This window comes from Pseudoliparis swirei, chromosome 10 (assembly GCF_029220125.1).
Source record: "Pseudoliparis swirei isolate HS2019 ecotype Mariana Trench chromosome 10, NWPU_hadal_v1, whole genome shotgun sequence".
In the NCBI taxonomy this organism is placed as follows: Eukaryota; Metazoa; Chordata; class Actinopteri; order Perciformes; family Liparidae; genus Pseudoliparis; species Pseudoliparis swirei.
The window spans coordinates 16,117,360-16,136,343 of NC_079397.1; the positions used below are offsets into that span (position 1 = coordinate 16,117,360).

General features: G+C 46.4%; 1 protein-coding gene and 1 long non-coding RNA gene across 2 annotated transcripts; both read right to left on the reverse strand.

Annotated features, from left to right (window-relative positions):
- Positions 1 to 6,115: 6,115 nt before the first annotated feature.
- Positions 6,116 to 9,127, reverse strand: LOC130200905 (gastrula zinc finger protein XlCGF57.1-like). The gene is made up of 2 exons (XM_056425479.1): positions 9,113 to 9,127; positions 6,116 to 8,261 (listed from the first exon to the last, which is right to left on the reverse strand). Exons 1-2 carry the CDS (start codon positions 9,125 to 9,127, stop codon positions 6,522 to 6,524), a joined length of 1,755 nt encoding a protein of 584 aa, XP_056281454.1. The 3' UTR covers positions 6,116 to 6,521.
- A 382-nt stretch (positions 9,128 to 9,509) lies between these two features.
- LOC130200352 (uncharacterized) lies at positions 9,510 to 18,518 on the reverse strand. Its single transcript, XR_008832991.1, has 2 exons — positions 17,688 to 18,518; positions 9,510 to 9,750 (listed from the first exon to the last, which is right to left on the reverse strand). It is a non-coding gene; the product is annotated as an uncharacterized LOC130200352 (long non-coding RNA).
- Positions 18,519 to 18,984: the final 466 nt, after the last annotated feature.

Consider the following 18,984-nt stretch of genomic DNA (forward strand, 5'->3'; position numbering starts at 1 on the left):
ATTTTGTGTGTATTTTTTTTAACGTTGATTACACTAAATAAGGTAAACAGAAGAAGTTTTATACAGAAAGAGTACTTAGAAGTATTTTTTCTAGATTTTCAAACTTTGAAATGGGTCAATTTGACCCGCAACATAACAGGAGGGTTAAAGGATAATTTCCTATACCCTTCAATTCAGTTTGTTTTATACAGCCCAATATCAAAAAATTACGAATGTGCTTCAGAAGGCTTTAAAATCTCCACACAAAACATCCCTGACCTTTGACCTCACATCAGAGTAAAGTGTGATGGAGAGATGTAAATTCATCCATAAGGTGAGAGAAAAGAGGAGGTAGGTGCTCAGTGTATTCTAAGCATCCTCCAGCAGCCTATCAGCCTATAGCAGCATCTCTAGGGGCTGGACCAGGTGAACCTGATTCAGATCTAATTATAAGATATGATGGTGCATCACCAATCAAGACTTTGTAAGTTAGGACACTAACTTTATTTAACAGAGAGCCAGTGCAGAGCAGCTCATGAAGGAGTAATGTTATCTCTTTTCTTGGATGTGATTAAAACGACCTAAAGGTGTATCATAAAGATAAACTCACAGTATGTGTCACAGCTCTAGACTTCCCCACACACACCCATTGAAAACTCCAGGAGGAGCGGAAAAACACATAAAACTAAAACGGGGACAGTTAAATAACTATAAGAGTTATCAAAAAAAGCTGAATAATAAAGTTATAGCTAACAATTTGGTCAACATTTTAACGGTGGAATTGTTTCTTTAGCTGAATGTATGCCGATATTGTAAGCTTTTTAAAGTTTTCTCCATAGGATCTGATGCACCAAAAATAACATTAAAGTATTTAAAGAGATAACCATTTGAAACATTTGAAATATGAAAAGTCTTTCCCCTCTATAGGGTACGGAATAAATAGAATAATAAAAAGTTTAATAAAGAAGACAAGAACAATAGTTTGACTGCTGAAGCATTCCAACTAATTATGGAAATAGATAGGAAACCAACACTATATGTTAAAGATACAACTTGTTGTCTTTTGTCCTCTAGAAATCAACTATAAAAATGAAGCCAGGCATCTGTGAATATTTAATCAGTTATGCTTCAGAGTTTCACACATTCAGCTTCACCCAAAACATTTTCAGTTTCATCTCAATGTGAGCCAATAATTAATAATAATATGAATCGCCACCTTAACGTGGTGGAGGAGTTTGAGAGGCTCAGTGATCCCGGGAGCTATGTTGTCCGGGGCATTAGCCCCTGGTAGGGTCTCCCAAGGCAAACAGGTCTCGGGTGAGAGTCCAGACTAAGAGCGGTTCAAAACCCCTGATGAAAAGCAGCACACGAGCTTCAGCTACCTCGCCCGGACAAGGGAAACCGGGGCACCCTCCCGGAGCCAGACCCAGGAGGGGAGCTCGCCGGCGAGCGTCTGGTGGCCCCGGAGAACGAGAGGGTCGCCTCCCTGCGCCTACGGGTTGCGGGGAGTAAAGCTCTGACTGTGGTTTGTGCTTATGCACCAAACCGCAGTTCAGAGTATCTGGCCTTCTTGGAGTCGGTGGGAGGGGTCCTGGAGAGGGCACCGCCTGCCGACTCCATAGTTCTCCTGGGAGACTTCAACGCTCACGTGGGCAATGACAGAGAAACCTGGCGGGGAGTGATTGGGAGGAACGGCTTGCCCGATCTGAACCCGAGCGGTGTTCTGTTATTGGACTTCTGTGCTAGCCACGGCTTGTCTATAACGAACACCATGTTAGAACATAAGGTGGTTCATAAGTGTACTTGGTACCAGAACACCTTAGGCCGGAGATCGATGATCGACTTTATAATCGTATCATCTGATCTGCGGCCGTATGTCTTGGACACTCGGGTGAAGAGAGGAGCAGAGCTGTCAACTGATCACCACCTGGTGGTGAGTTGGATCAGATGGCGGGGGAGTCGGCCAGAGAGACCTGGCAAGCCCAAACGTGTAGTGCGGGTGAACTGGGAACGTCTGGTCAAGGACCCTGTCCGGGAGGTCTTCAACTCCCACCTCCGGATGAACTTCTCACACATTCCGAGGGAGGTTGGGGACATGCAATCCGAGTGGACCATGTTCAAAGCCTCTATTGTGGAAGCGGCCGACAGGAGCTGTGGTCGGAAGGTCATCGGTGCCTGTCGCGGCAGCAATCCAAGAACCCGGTGGTGGACACCGGGGGTCAGGGAAGCGGTCAAGCTGAAGAAGGAGGCCTACCGGGCCTGGTTGGCCCAGGGGTCTCCTGAAGCGGCTGACAAGTACCGGCAGGCCAGAAGGGCTGCAGCTGCGGTGGTCGCGGAAGCAAAAACTCGGGCATGGGAGGTGTTCGGGGAAGCCATGGAGGACTTTCGGTCGGCCTCAAGGAGGTTCTGGCAAACCGTATGACGGCTCAGGAATGGTAAGCAGGATCTACCCCAGGCTGTTCTCAGCAGGGGGGGGGGGGCTGCTGACCCGGCCTGGGGACATCGCTGGACGGTGGAAAGAACCCTTTGAGGAACTCCAACATGTCCCCTCTAGAGGGGGCAGAGCCTGTAGACTTGGGGGTGCACCAATATCCCTGGCAGAGGCCGCTAAGGTTGTTAAAAGCTCCTTGGTGGCAAGGCGCGGGGTGGATGAGATCCGCCTGAGATGCTGAAGGCGCTGGACATCGTTGGGCTGTCTTGGCTGACACGCCTCTTCAATGTCGCATAGCGGTCAGGAACAGTGCCCATGGATTGGCAGACCGGGGTGGGGGTTACCATTTTCAAAAGGGGACCGGAGAGTGCTCGAACTATCGTGGAATCACACTTCTCAGCCTCCTGGCAAAGTCTATGCCAGGGTACTGTTATGAGGAAACTCACCGCTGGTCGAACCTCGGATACAAGACCAGCAGTGGATTCCGTCCGGTCGTGGAACTGTGGACCAGCTCTTCAACCTCGCAAGGGTCCTCGAGGGGTCCTGGGAGTTTGCCCAACCAGTCTTCATGTGTTTTGTGGACTTGGAGAAGGCTTTCGACCGGGTCCCTCGGGAAGTGTTGTGGGGGTGCTGGGGTATGGGGTTCGGACCCGTTACGGGCTATCCGGTCTCTGTACGCCTGCAGTAGGAGCTGTGTTCGCATCCTCGGCAGTAAGTCAGACACGTTCCCGGTGGGTGTTGGTCTCCGCCAGGGCTGCCCTTTATCACCGGTCCTGTTTGTGATTTTCATGGACAGGATATCTAGGCGCAGCCTGGGGGTGGAGCAGGTCAGGTTTGGGGGTCTTGGGATCGCCTCTCTTCTGTTTGCAGATGATGTGGTCCTGTTAGCATCCTCAGACCATGACCTCCGGCACTCACTGGGGCGATGCTGCCGAGTGTGAAGCGGCAGGGATGAGAGTCAGCACCGCCAAATCTGAGGCCATGGTGCTCTGCCGGAAACCGTGGATTGCTCCTCCAGGTGGGGACAGAGTGCCTGCCCCAAGCGAAGGAGTTCAAGTATCTCGGGTCTTGTTCACGAGTGAGGGTAAGATGGAGCGGGAGATCGACAGGCGGATCGGTGCAGCTGCAGCAGTAAAACAGGCGCTGTACCGGTCTGTCTTGGTGAAGAGAGAGCTGAGCCGAAGGCGAAGCTCTCAATTTACTGGTCTACGTTCCAATCCTCACCCACGGTCACGAACTTTGGGTAGTGACCGAACGAGGTTAGAATACAAGCGGCGAAATGAGTTTCCTCCGTGGGTGGCCGGGCTCAGCCTTAGAGATAGGGTAAGGAGCTCGGACATCAGGAGGGAGCTTGGAGTCGAGCCGCTACTCCTTCGCATCGAAAGGAGTCAGCTGAGGTGGTTCGGGCATCTGATTCGGATGCCGCCTGGACGCCTCCCGTTAGAGGTTTTCCAGGCACGTCCTACTGGGAGGAGACCCCGGGGAAGACCCAGGACACGCTGGAGAAATTACATCTCCCGGCTGGCCTGGGAACGCCTCGGGATCCCCCAGAATGAGCTGGAAAGTGTTGCGGGCGAGAGGGAAGTCTGGGTCAACCTGCTGGGTCTGCTGCCCCCGCGACCCGATCCCGGAATAAGCGGATGAGAATGGATGGATGGATGGAATATGAATGAATTAATAACTAGAACGGGCACTCGGTAGAGCGCATACCTTCGCCGCAGCGACATTTTGGTATTAGTTGCATGCCAATTGGATAGAAATTGACCGCGCTATGGTAAAAACAAGATGTTGACCTTTTCATTACCTTGACCTTGACCTTTGACACGATCGATCCGAAAATCTAATCAAATGGTCCCCGGATAATAACCAATCATCCCACCAAATTTCATGCGATTTGGTTTAATACTTTTTGAGTTATGCGAATAACACACACACACGCATACAAATAAATACACAGCGATCAAAACATAACCTTACGCATTTTAAATGCGAAGGTAAAGCGTACCACATGTGGACCGCCAGTTTAGAGATCTTGAAATACGATGTAATGAAAAATATACTACAACACTATGGAAGAAACTGGTTTGACACACGTGCCCAGAACATATTAAATATTAATACATACAGTATGTATAATATTTAATGGCTTGATGTTTCAAAGTGTTATGTTTATGATCTGAATGCCGTCGTCATGCATGTATCCAGGGTTCTAGATCAGACAGCGGTGAAGGGAGTAAGAACAGGGTGTGTTGTTCTACACTGTGACACTTCAATTACGAGCTTGTTGTCATAGTAACCCTCTCTGGCACAGTCGGAAAATACAGCATCAGTATAGAGTCTACACAGTATACTGATGCTGTATTTTCCAAATGTTGAATAATTTATTTGTATGCGTGTTACTCGCATAACTCAGAAAGTATTAAACCGAATCGCATGAAATTTGGTGGGATGATTGGTTATTATCCGGGGACCATTTGATTAGATTTTGGGATCGATCGGGTCAAAGGTCAAGATCTTCTTTTTACCATAGCGGTCAATTTTTATCCAATTGGCATGCAACTAATGCCAAAATGTACATAATTCAATGCCCAATATTGTGATATGCGAAGGTATGCGCTCTACCGAGTGCCCGTTCTAGTTCCAAACTTGCTTTGTTGAAGCGAAAAGCCTCACTTGTGATCTCATCCTGAAAATGATCCAGCTAACTACGTTAGCCAGGTACGAGAAACAGGGCCCAGTAGTGCTTCAGGTCAAATGATCACATATTCAGTTCAGTTAATTTTTTTTATATCGACAGACACACACACACCTGCGTAACCCTCGACTGTGATGTCACAGACTGTGAACTCATAAAACACTCAGTGTTCACTCATATAGGGTCAAGACTGGCAGAGAAAACTTCTTCAACCTTATCATGAACAACAACCCTGCTAACAACATGAACAACAACAACGTAGCTGAATGAACTTATTTATTCAACCCTCCGGTTTTTAAGTATTTAAAGTAACATTATGTAACAATTGTACCTTAAAATAACAGCTTGAAAAAAATTGTGCCGATACAATGACTTTTAATATGGCGATTTGCGGCTCCGCCATTGCCATCGGGGGTCTGTGGGGAAATAACTCCGCTATGTAGGATTCTGGAGCCGCCCGCTCCGGGGCGGATGTACTTCGACCTGCTTTCCGGCAGTGATTACGCAATGTCATATAGTGCCACTCCACGCTCGCAGCTACAGTATGAGGGTAGCTTTTTTATGTAGCTTTTTGGTGTTGTCAACAATATTGTATTCGATCACACGTACTCCACATTCAAACATTTAGAAAACAACGTATATAGGCTGAAAACGCGATCGGTATTTCATCTAAACTAAATGTTGTCATTCTTTTGGTTATGTTGTAACAATTCGCCCTTAGCAATTCAATCAAGGGGAAAAGGTACAATACGCAAAAAAAAAAGGGAATGGGCGGATCTGCGAGTTCTGGTGTTAACTATCTGCTCAAATGGTCATAAAAGAAAAACACACAGTCGATATGCGGAAACCCAAATGTTATTATATTAAATCAAATTCAATGCATCTGAAGCCCCCAAAATGAACACATACACTACAAACAATCAAACCCACTCAAAACGAAGTATAATCCCCGGATCCCGACAGTCCCAAAGTCTTTGCAGTCCCCCCAAACAAAAGTAAATGACTGCACACACACACCCCTCCCCCCAAAAGCTGGCAAACAGCTGACCGACCAGGCGGAAACGTGGCGAGGCGCTGCATTCAATCCCCGCGCTACTTCACCCTAGTCCGGTAGGTGCTGGGCCCAGTTCACAGTGTTCCTGCGCAGTCTTCGTATTAGTGATCCCGCCCGTTGGTATAAATCCAAAATAGAAACAGTCGTCGGATTCCTTCTACCGGGCTGCATCTATCGTAACTGGGTATTTACGACACTGAAGTAAACGTTAAATACCTCAAAAACTGAAGGGGGCGCTAAAGGGGAAAAACGACATAATGGGGCTTTAACCATGTCTCATTTATTTCTGATGATCTTATCAATGCAATAGTGATTTTCTTAAATCACAGAGAAGAGAGAATTTTTAAAAGAAAAATGTACCACTAATTTGTTTTTCCAGTGTGGACAGTTGAGTGTCGTTTCAGTCTCTGCGCTAGTCTGAATGTTTTACCACAAACTGAACAACTGAATAGTTTCTCTCCAGTGTGGACAGTTGAGTGTTCTTTCAGATTGTGCGCTCGTCTGAATGTTTTACCACAAACTGAACAACTGAATAGTTTCTCTCCAGTGTGGACAGTTGAGTGTAGTTTCAGACTGTTCGCTAGTCTGAATGTTTTACCACAAACTGAACAACTGAATAGTTTCTCTCCAGTGTGGACAGTTGAGTGTCGTTTCAGATTGAGTGCTCGTCTGAATGTTTTACCACAATCTGAACAACTGAATAGTTTCTCTCCAGTGTGGACAGTTGAGTGTCGTTTCAGATTGTTCGCTTGTCTGAATGTTTTACCACAAACTGAACAGCTGAATAGTTTTTCTCCAGTGTGGACAGTTGAGTGTAGTTTCAGACTCTGCGCGTGTCTATATGTTTTACCACAAACTGAACAACTGAATAGTTTTTCTCCAGTGTGGACAGTTGAGTGTCGTTTCAGATTGTTCGCTTGTCTGAATGTTTTACCACAAACTGAACAACTGAATAGTTTCTCTCCAGTGTGGACAGTTGAGTGTAGTTCCAGATTGCTTGCTAGTCTGAATGTTTTACCACAAACTGAACAGCTGAATAGTTTTTCTCCAGTGTGGACAGTTGAGTGTCGTTTCAGACTGTTCGCTTGTCTATATGTTTTACCACAAACTGAACAACTGAATAGTTTCTCTCCAGTGTGGACAGTTGAGTGTAGTTTCAGACTCTGCGCTTGTCTGAATGTTTTACCACAAACTGAACAACTGAATAGTTTCTCTCCAGTGTGGACAGTTGAGTGTAGTTTCAGACTCTGCGCTTGTCTGAATGTTTTACCACAAACTGAACAACTGAATAGTTTCTCTCCAGTGTGGACAGTTGAGTGTAGTTTCAGAGTGTTCGCGAGTCTGAATGTTTTACCACAAACTGAACAACTGAATAGTTTCTCTCCAGTGTGGACAGTTGAGTGTCGTTTCAGATTGCGTGCTCGTCTGAATGTTTTACCACAAACTGAACAACTGAATAGTTTCTCTCCAGTGTGAACAGTTGAGTGTCGTTTCAGACTCTGCGCTAGTCTGAATGTTTTCCCACAAACTGAACAGCTGAATAGTTTCTCTCCAGTGTGGACAGTTGAGTGTAGTTTCAGAGTGTTCGCGAGTCTGAATGTTTTACCACAAACTGAACAACTGATTGGTTTCTCTCCAGTGTGAACAGTTGAGTGTCGTTTCAGACTCTGCGCTAGTCTGAATGTTTTCCCACAAACTGAACAGCTGAATAGTTTCTTTCCAGTGTGGACAGTTGAGTGTAGTTTCAGAGTGTTCGCGAGTCTGAATGTTTTACCACAAACTGAACAACTGATTGGTTTCTCTGCTGTTTTGACTCCAGAGTGTCCCTTCGGATGTTTCTTGTGGCCAAAGCTTCCAGAGGAGCTAATTGATGTTTTTCCAGTATTACAGTCCACGTCACTTTCAAGTACTTCATTGTTTTGCAAAGGGTTTAAATGTGACAGAGGTTCCTTCCAATCATAACTGTTATCAGTCTCACATTCAGAGGATTGGGAAGTCTCATCAGCAGTCGGTTGTAAAGGACTATCTGGATCTGATCTGGATCCGTCTTCATCTCCATCTCTTTCTGTTTTCAAATGTTTTTTTTTAGTGGACTTTGAGAACTGAGCAAATGGAAACTTGATACCAGCCTCCTCCAGCGCTTGAAGCTGCACTCCTTCCTGACTGATCCCGAGTTCCTCCTGTTCCTCTTTAATGTGTGGGTGCTCTGGGTCCTCCTGGTCTTCTTTAATGTGTGGGTGCTCTGGGTCCTCCAGTTCCTCTTTAATGTGTGGGTGCTCTGGGTCCTCCTGGTCCTCCAGTTCCTCTTTAATGTGTGGGGGCTCTGGGTCCTCCAGTTCCTCTTTAATGTGTGGGGGCTCTGGGTCCTCCTGGTCTTCTTTAATGTGTGGGTGCTCTGGGTCCTCCAGTTCCTCTTTAATGTGTGGGTGCTCTGGGTCCTCCTGGTCTTCTTTAATGTGTGGGTGCTCTGGGTCCTCCAGTTCCTCTTTAATGTGTGGGGGCTCTGGGTCCTCCTGGTCTTCTTTAATGTGTGGGGGCTCTGGGTCCTCCTGGTCTTCTTTAATGTGTGGGGGCTCTGGGTCCTCCTGGTCTTCTTTAATGTGTGGGGGCTCTGGGTCCTCCTGTTCCTCTTTAATGTGTGGGGGCTCTGGGTCCTCCTGTTCCTCTTTAATGTGTGGGGGCTCTGGGTCCTCCTGGTCTTCTTTAATGTGGGGGCTCTGGGTCCTCCTGGTCTTCTTTAATGTGTGGGGGCTCTGGGTCCTCCTGTTCCTCTTTAATGTGTGGGGGCTCTGGGTCCTCCTGTTCCTCTTTAATGTGTGGGGGCTCTGGGTCCTCCTGGTCTTCTTTAATGTGTGGGGCTCTGGGTCCTCCTGGTCTTCTTTAATGTGTGGGGGCTCTGGGTCCTCCTGGTCTTCTTTAATGTGTGGGGGCTCTTGGTCTTCCTGGTCCAGACTGGAGCTCCAGTCATGCTGCTCAGAGGGAACCTCTGGTTTAGTCACCAACAGCTGCTGGACATCTGTGCAGAATAATACAATACATGTATACATCTTAAGAATCTCATATTGAACTGTAATATTCAAGAGGTTTATCAATGAGTGAGGACAGGTTTCTTTTGGGAGAACCTGAAAAAAGAAAAACTGTCATCTGAAAAGTACACCATGTACCTCTGAGGTGTAGTAGCCTACAGTAAAAAGTACAATATGTACCTTTGTGATGTATCATAATAAAAAGTATGAACGTGTTTACATACTGCAGTACAGTACCTGTAACTCTACCTCAGTACATGATGTGAATACTTCCTCCAGAATTGTTTCCGACAGTTTAAAGTTATTTCAATCAGGAGAGACGGGTATTTAGAGTTGAACAATCATTTATTACAATAGAATATTGCAATAGTGCAAAGTCTTTTTTGGCGATTGGACTCCATCCTGAAGTAGGATAAACCAGGGGTAGAGATGCTGATATCTGCGCAGGCAGAATCCCCCCATGGAGTCCAGACACTGGTGGTGGTGTCGAAGCCGCGTTGCCGCAACGCCAATTGGAGGAGCCTGGGGTGGCGGAGGGACGAACTGATGCGAGCTGAAACGACAACTGACAGCAGCAGAGAACAGAACTTTAAAGTGTTACCAACGACTCTGTGATAGGCTTATCCAACTGGGCTGGCTCTAAATGGTTGGTTCATTCATCGGGCCCACCCCCAATCAGCTAATGGAGTAATCGCTGCAAGACTTGTGAATGAACCAGCTGTACCCAATGTCTTCCTGTCTGAATTTTCGCTAAGCTACAAAGAAACATCTTTCCTACCCGTCTACTCACACCCAGCACCTTGTCACAGGAGGCCGCTGGAACTGTCAGTCAGCCAACCGCAAGGCCCATTTCATCTCTGGCTTCGCTATGGAGCAGTCGCTTGACTTCTTGGCTCTCACTGAGACCTGGATCACACGTCTACCCCGGCTGCTCTCTCCTCTGCCTTCTCCTCCAGCCCCCCACCCAGGCCCTCTGGTCGGGGTGGAGCTACAGGTTTACTCATCTCACCCAAATGGTGTTTCTCTCTCTACCCGCTTCCACTTTCTACCCCACTGACTTTTGAGTTCCATGCTGTGATGGTTACTCATCCGGTTCAACTACACATTGTTGTTCTCTACCGTCCCCCTGGTTCTTTGGGAGATTTCTTGGAAGAGCTAGACGTCCTCCTGTCGAACTTCTCGGAACACGGCCCCCCGCTCATCCTTCTGGGTGACTTGAACATCCAGACAGAGAAGTCATGTGACCTGTTACTCTTACTCTCATCCTTTAACCTCTCACTCCCTCCCCTCCTACTCACAAAGCCAGCAACCACCTTGACTACATTTTCACTAGAAGCTGCTCTACCTCTAACCTCACTGTGACTCCTCTCCATGTCTCTGACCACTTCTTCATCTCTTACTCTCTCACTCTCTGGTACTGATAACTCACCCATATCTACAGACTCTGTCCCTCCTCTCTGGCCTCCTCTGTCCTATCTGCTCTCCCCTCAACTGACTCCTCACTCATGCAGCCTAACTCTGCCACAGACGCTCTCCTCTCTTCCCCGTCTTCATCTCTCGATTCTCTTTGTCCTTTTAAGACACGACCGGTTCAAATCCTCTCCGGCTCCGTGGTCGTCTGACTCGGTGCTCACGAGAGAGCCACCTTATGACGGCGATAAGGAAATGGTGCAAATCGAACCAAGCGGAAGACCTGCTCCTCTATCAATCTCCTCTCTCCTCATTCTCTGCAGCCAAAAGCTCGTTCTACCTAACCAAAATTCAGTCTTCCTTCTCTCACCCCAACAAACTATTCTCTATCTTTTCCAACCTCCCCCTTCCACCCTTTTACCGAGCCACTTTACAAACAAGATAGACGACATACGCTCCTCCTTTACTAATCCATCTATCACTTCACCAACACCAACTTCTTCATCCCCCTCTTTCCTCTTTCACCCCTTGTCTCCCAATCAAGTTCTTAGCTTGAGACCAACGCCGACTCGACGACCACCGTCCCATCTCACATTCTCCAGGCTATTGCTCCTGACCTCTCACCCATCTTATTAACAGCTCCTCTCAACTGGCTGTTTCTAACTCTCTGAAGGAGGCGAGTCAACCCTCTCCTGAAGAAACACGCTCGACCCGTCTGAAGTCAGCAACTACAGACCGGGTCTCTCTTCTTCCTTTTCTTTCCAAAACTCTGAGCGAGCTATCTTTAACCAAGTGTCCTCCTATCCACAGCAACAACCTTCTCACCAGTCTGGATTCAAGGCCGCCAATCGACAGACTGCCCTCCTTGCTGTCTGAGCAGCTTCACACTGCTAGAGCAGCCTCTCTCCTCTGTCCTTATCCTTCTAGACCAGGGGTGTCCAAACGTTTTGCAACTAGGGCCAATTGTGATAAAGTACAGATGCCCGGGGGCCAATAGTTCCTTTAGACAATTTTTAAACCACAAAATGTGCATGAAAATACACTGTTTAATTTATTGTTTGTTGGTTTCTTCTACTGCGTTTGTGACTGCTCAAAAGTCTTGTGTACTGGAGGTAATGCACCCGCAATTTGTAATGTAGCACTGGCTTCTGCACCTTGCTGCTATGCTTAACATGATGATATTGATGATGTTGTACTGTTTTTACTGTTTTTATTGTAAAGCACTCTGTGTATTCGTACTGCGAAGGGCGCTATATAAATAAACTTTTACTTACTTACTTACTTACTGTTATAAAACAATTTATTTTTAGTCACAATTACTTTTATTTTTTAAATGACAATGTAACCACATATAATATAACCAAGTCTGCCTTTCATTCAGTCAGATAACAATGAAAAAGCTGTATATAGAATACCTTACATTTCTATGAGTTACATAATGTTGCAATTAACCTGTTTTGCACTGAATACCTTTTCAAGATAATATCAATAAAGTGCAACCTGTGAAAAATTAAACAAAATAAGATCAAATGTTTGGGCATAAAGAGTTTACTGAGTGTTAGTGACACTGCATATCTTTTCAAAATAACAATAACGCGCAACCTTTGAAAAACAAAACAAGTGCAGATATGTCTGTCATTACGTTTTTTTCTATGTGTGATAAAATGGGCTTTCCACTACACATCTTTTTAAAACGGGGTGCGGCTTGATACGGCCACTCTCCATAAAGCTCAATGTTGAGCTCTTGTTTTGAAGGGCAACAGCTGGAACGCTGAGAGGTAACACCTGACAACAAGTCTCCAAGAATCTCGTCTGTCGCGCATGCGCAGCGTAACCGGTTAACGTCGTAACGTACACATTTACACGAAAGTCGGCGACAGGCATTTCGCTTTATTTATTAATGACTTGTTTTGTCCGTAGTTTGTAAGATGTGAAGTTCTCAAACAAGGTCTTGAAATAAAGTATCTGCATTTCCCCTCGCGCCCCACCTCGTCTCTGCTCTTGAACCCGGAGCAGAGAGCTACTCTGAGACGACTTGTCTTCACCACCGTGGGAACGCAGAGGTGTCGGTTTGCTGTTCACGCGACATATTGGACGCTCTCTGCCGGCTGGTTGGAGCATGCTCACCTGTATGCGCACCTGTCTCAGCGCATAGCGGAGCTCCGCCGGGATACCGAGAGCCAGGAGAAGTGTGAACGCCACCACGTAGAGACAGAAATGACAAGCCGCTGTGTCGATACGATCAATAATATATTATTTACCCCTTACAAGTTTTGGAAATTGTATCTCGGTTCGTGAACGGCAGCCCGCCGAAGGCAGCGCTGCCGGAGACCAGCCTGCTGATCATCTCAGAGGCTGACGTGCGCAGAGCCTTCAAGCGGGTGGACATCCGGAAGGCGGCAGGTCCCGACCACATCCCGGGGCGCCCTCAGAGCATGTGCAGACCAGTTGGCAGGAGTCTTCGCAGACATCTTCAACCTCTCCCTGTCCCAGGCTGTTGTTCCTGAGAGCTTCAAGATGTCCACCATTGTGCCTGTCCCCAAACACCCCAAGGTAACCTGCCTGAATGACTGGAGACCCGTAGCCCTCACCTCGATTGTCAGTAAATGCTTCGAGAGGTTGGTCAAGGACTTCATTTGTTCCATGTTGCCTGCCACGCTGGACCCATGGCAATTTGCATATCGTCAAAACAGATCCACCGACGACGCACGAATTGCCATGGCACTTCACACCGCCCTTTCCCACCTGGAGGGAGGAACTGTTGTGCGAATGCTGGTTGTGGACTACAGCTCAGCTGCTCAACACTATTGTTCCCGCCAAGCTCGACACCAAGCTCAGAGGTCTAGGCCTGCACTCTACCATGTGCAGCTGGATACTGGACTTCCTGTCGGCCGCCAGGTGGTGAGGATGGGCAGTACCACCTCAGAGCCGCTGACCCTCAACACGGAGCCTCAGGGATGCGTGTTGAGCCTCTCCTCTACTCCTGTACACCCACGACTGCACGGCCATGCACAGCTCCAACGTCATCATCAAGTTTGCTGACACAACAGTGTTGGGGCTGATCACCCACGACGACGGCGAGACAGCCTACAGGAGGAGGTTGGATCACTGGTACAGTGGTGCCAGGAGAACAGCCTCGTCCTCAACGTCAAGAAGACCAAGGAGCTGATCGTGGACTACAGGAAGCGGAGAGGAGAGCACCCCCATCTCCATAGACGGAGTTGCAGAGAGGGTCAGCAGCTTCAAGTTCCTCGGCGTGCACATCTCCGAGGACCTCACATGGACCACGCACACCACTCACGTGGTGAAAAGGGCCCAACAACGCCTGTATTTCCTTAGGCGACTGAGGAAATTCAACATGGCCCCCCGCATCCTCAGAACATTCTACACCAGTACCATCGAGAGTGTTCTGACAGGTTGCATCACCGTCTGATACGGGAACTGCACCGCCCTGGAGCGTAGGGCACTACAGAGGGTGGTGCGGTCGGCACAGTACATCGTTGGAGGTGAGCTTCCCTCCATCCTGGACATATACACCAGGCGGTGCGTGGCCAGGGCCAAACGGATGATGAAAGACAATAACCACCCCGGCCACAAACTGTTCACCCTTCTACCGTCAGGCAGGCGATACCGCAGTATCAAGTGCCGCACAAACAGACTGAGGGACAGCTTCTTCAGTCAGGCCATCAGGCTGCTGAACAAGGACTGAGACCCTCATTAACACTATACACCAGAACATATTCTGTGAAGATCTATGGCCATGGTGTATATTTTATTACATTGTTTTATATATAGATATATTGTATATATATATTGTATATATATACATATATATATATATTGTCTCAAAAAAGTGTATATTTTATTACATTGTTTTATATATATATATATTGTCATGATGTATATTCTATTACATTGTTTTATATATATATATTGTTAATACTTTCTTCTTTTTTTGTGTGGATATTGTATAGTTTATTCTCATTCTTATTCTTTTTTTAGTCTGCTACTGCTGTCGGGTGTTTTTGCACATAAGAATTTCACAAACCGATTATACTTGTATAAAAGGGGATGTGACAATAAAAAACTTGAAACTTGACTTACGTTCCACCTTCTTGCGCGAGCTCTGACTGTAGAGAGAACAGTCATTGACCGATTTCAGTGTTGCCAGATACACGATAAGTATCCTCCAAATACGACCATTTTGAGCCTTTGGTACGATACTTCACCATTTCCAATCTGGCAACTAGGGGTGCAACGGATCATCATTGATCCGTGATCCGTTCGGATCATCTATTTCGGTTCGGCACGCGCATGATCCGCGGATTGATTTATGAAGAAAAAAAAATTGTGCGCATGCTCAGTCCACACACAGCCGTAACACGTGGCTGACATAGCGATTGCTAACATAAAGAAAAACCTGCAACACAGCGTGGTCATGGCGAGCGGAGGAACAGAAGAACTAGAACGCCCCACATGGAAATCCCTGTTTGGGAGCATTTGGCTTCCTGTCAAATTGAATTCAGAAGGAACGAGGTTGGTGGATAAAACCGTGACGGTGTGTAGGCACTGTGGCACAAGAAAGTCATACAACAGTGGAAACACATCGAGCATGGCCACATTTACAGCGACATCACCCGGTGTTTCACTGACGGGAGTGAAAGCGGCTCAACAACCGCTCATCACCATGGCATTTAAGCAGCCCTTCCTCCACAATCAGACCGGGCTAAAGCAATTACAAACGCTATCGGTCTGTTTATAGGTGCTGACATGAGGCCATATTCGTTGTGCAAAACAAGGATTCAAACACATGCTGAACGTGCCGAGCCACGTTACGACATCCCGCCGCACCCACTTCAGCGATAATATTGTGCCAGGTCTGTATGAGCAGGAGAAGAAAAGGTGGTGGATGAGCTATTGTAGCACCCTCTGTTGCACTCAACAGACGGGTGGACGTCGAGGGAACGTGAGCTATGTGACAATAACCGCTCACTTCATCACAGCAGACTGGGAGATGAGAAGTCCGGTGCTGCAGACACGCCTCTACGGAAGTCACACAGGCAGTCACCTTGCAGGTACTGACACAAGCAGTGGAGGAATGGAAGATAAAGAGGCCCACTACTAATATCCCAGTCACAACTGATAATGCCAAAAATCAAATAAATGCAGTGAATGAGGCAGGACTGGGCCCACAGATAGGGTGCTTTGCACATGTAGTAAATTTGGCATCACAGAAGGAATCTCAGTCAATAGGATGGACCGCCTCCTTGGGAGGATCAGGAAGGTGGTTTCCTACTTCCACAGAAGCACAACAGCTGCTCATGTGCTTAAGACAAGGCAAGAAATGCTAAAGCTGCCTACTCATAAGCTCATACATGATGTCCCAACAAGGTGGAACTCCACTTATGATATGTTAGTGCGTTATCTGGAGCAGCAGGCAGCTATATACTCTGCATTGACCGACAAGACCCTAAAGAAAAATGTCAAAGACATCATAACCCTTTCTGATGATGATGTGAGTGGCAGAGGAGGTCCTCCAGGTGCTTAAACCCCTTAAAACTGTTACATCTCTGCTGAGCACTGAAACGTTACCATCTGTGTCAATGATCCTTCCGCTGAAAACAAGGATTCTACAATCCATGGCTCCAAGTGTGGAAGACAGCACCATCACTCAAGATGTCAAGACTGCCATTAGAGAGGACCTGAAGCCCAGATACACTTCACCCCCTACTCTACAGGACTACCTCCACAGATCTACTGCCCTGGATCCAAGGTTTAAGTCCCTGTCTCACATAGACCCTGACCTACGCCAGAGGACATACAGTGACCTCACCACTGAGATTGTGAGCAGTCTGGCCACTGAAGACTGTGATGAGGTAAAGGAAAAACATTATTTTAAAATGATCAATTTAAATCTTCATACATTTTTATTTTCAGTAATAATGGCATTCATTTAATGTTATTGTTGCATTTTTCATGTTTATGAAACATGAAAATAAATAATAGGTTTAATTAATGACCTATTCTTTTCTGCAGGGTCAAGCTGCAGAGCCAACAGAGCAAACTTGGACACATCTCCTCCACAAAGAAGTCGGCGTTGGCAGAGCTTTTTGGAGAGACCTTGCCAACAAAGACATGGACAGCAAGACTCCTGCTGACATCAAAGAGGAGGTGGCATTCTACCTGGCAGCAGCGGCATTGCAGTGGATGGTGATCCACTGACATGGTGGAAAAGCAATGAGTTTAAATACCCTCATATTGCTAAGATGGCAAGATGCTATCTCGCTGTGCCAGGCTCTTCAGTTCCTTCCGAGAGAGTGTTCTCAACAGCAGGGGACATAGTGACTGCAAAGAGGTCCACACTCTCCCAGACAATGTAGACAGCCTTGTCTTTTGAAAATGAATTTAAAATTATAAGCTCATGTATGCTTTGTTTTCTTTCTTTAATTCTTCTTTGATAATAATGCTCTTGTTTCAAGGAAGATGATGTGCCTTCTTATGTTGCACTTTAATTTGTTTTTTATTAATGGTCATTGGTCCATGTTTAAAGGAAGGAGATATGCCTTTTTATGTTGCACTTTAAGTTGTTTTTCATTGATTATGTTGAAAAGAAGATGTTAATTGTACACTTTAAGTTGATTTTATATATTTCAATTGAATAATTTAAAAGTGTTAATAAACAAAAAGACAAAACATGTTTATTTGTCTTGTCTATTTTTTTTTTTTTTTTTTTTTTGCTGATCCGAAAAATGATCCGATCCGTGACTCTGATCCGAGGAACGATCCGAACCGTGAGTTTTTTGATCCGTTGCACCCCTACTGGCAACACTGAGCACCTTGCCACCTCCACTAGTTGCATGCTATACACTACTACTACCCCCCCCCCCCTCTCTTTTTCACAAACTCAAATCTGGTCACCATACTTAAATAGCTCTTATTATGGTACTTTTGTAATTCGACTATGTTGAGGAAATGCTACTTTCTGTATTCTTGTTGTTCTTAGTTTGTACTCTAGGTTGATGCACTTATTGTAAGTCGCTTTGGATAAAAGCGTCCGCTAAATGACACGTGATGTAATGTAACGTAACCAACCTGCTCGTTGTAACCGGACTTTCGGGTTGAACATGGCATCCAGTCGTTTCCGTTGGCGCTCGTGCTACTCTTTTAAACTAGTCAGTTCCTCCTCGTGCTCTGCTGTGTCTTCAAACAGCCCACATATCTCTCCAGCAGCCGCAGTCAGTCGCTGGTTCACTAAACATATCAGCTCTGGGACGTTACACATGTTCACGAACTCACGGACAGACGTTTCCTCCACACGCGCTCGGCTCCGTCTACTTTCTGCTAGCACGCTGACGTCATGACACCGGGAGACAACCCGGACGGAAACAACAACTAGGCCGTAAGGTGAACACTGTTTTCGTTTCAACCCGCTCCACAGTCGCGCATCTACACAATCCTTAGCTCATAAAAAAGAAGGAGTTGTGCTAACCTACCAAAAAAAATTCCGCCGCTGAATTTGCCGTCGATTCTCGATGCGACTATGTTTTATGCCGAACTAGTTTCTTCAGAGCGTAATAGGATCTTGGTCACGAGGGGTGGCACGGTTCGACACGTGATCGGTCTACACCAATGAGGTAGCTGCTTTTTGTCAACAGAATGGCAAGATGGCGGCTCCCGTGGTTGGATTCAACGTTACCGATAAAGAGGAAAACACCCTTAAAAGTGGGCTAAATGGATTCTAAATAGTGCTGTATACATAGCCGCGTCCAATAAGAACAATGAGGCAAATATACGATCATGTTATGCTTATGTTAAGTCATTTAGATCAAGTTTGACATACCTGGGAATACACCTTACTGACGATCTAACATGGACTGTGAACACCCAGCACACACTGAAGAAATCAAGGCAAAGACTGTACTTCCTACCTCAGTAGGAAGTAGTAATTAACGTAAAAGTAGGACTTACAGTCTTTTGGCAGTAAAGGCAGTAATTGTACTTATACCAATGACCATTTGTTCGTTCATTCATTCTTCCACAAATGAAAACAACACTGATGAACAAAAGAAACAATCTTTATGAAAAATATGACTGAAACATAAAACTGTACAAAACTACAAAAGAAATAACATATTAAGGACGCTCAGTCCTCACTGTCAGTGTCAGGACAGTTGTCTTCCAGTTGCTCGGTGTCTTTGGTGTTGGCACAATTACAGCAACGACATAAGTCTGTGCAACACAATCCTGCAGAAAAACAGGAACATCTTCCTGTCTCACAGGCACCTTTACAGCCGCAGTGTATGACATGCAAAACACTGTCAGGGGCCGGATTTCTGGTCATCCAGGTGATGTGCAAGGTCCCATCCTCTATTTGCCAACCATATCCAGC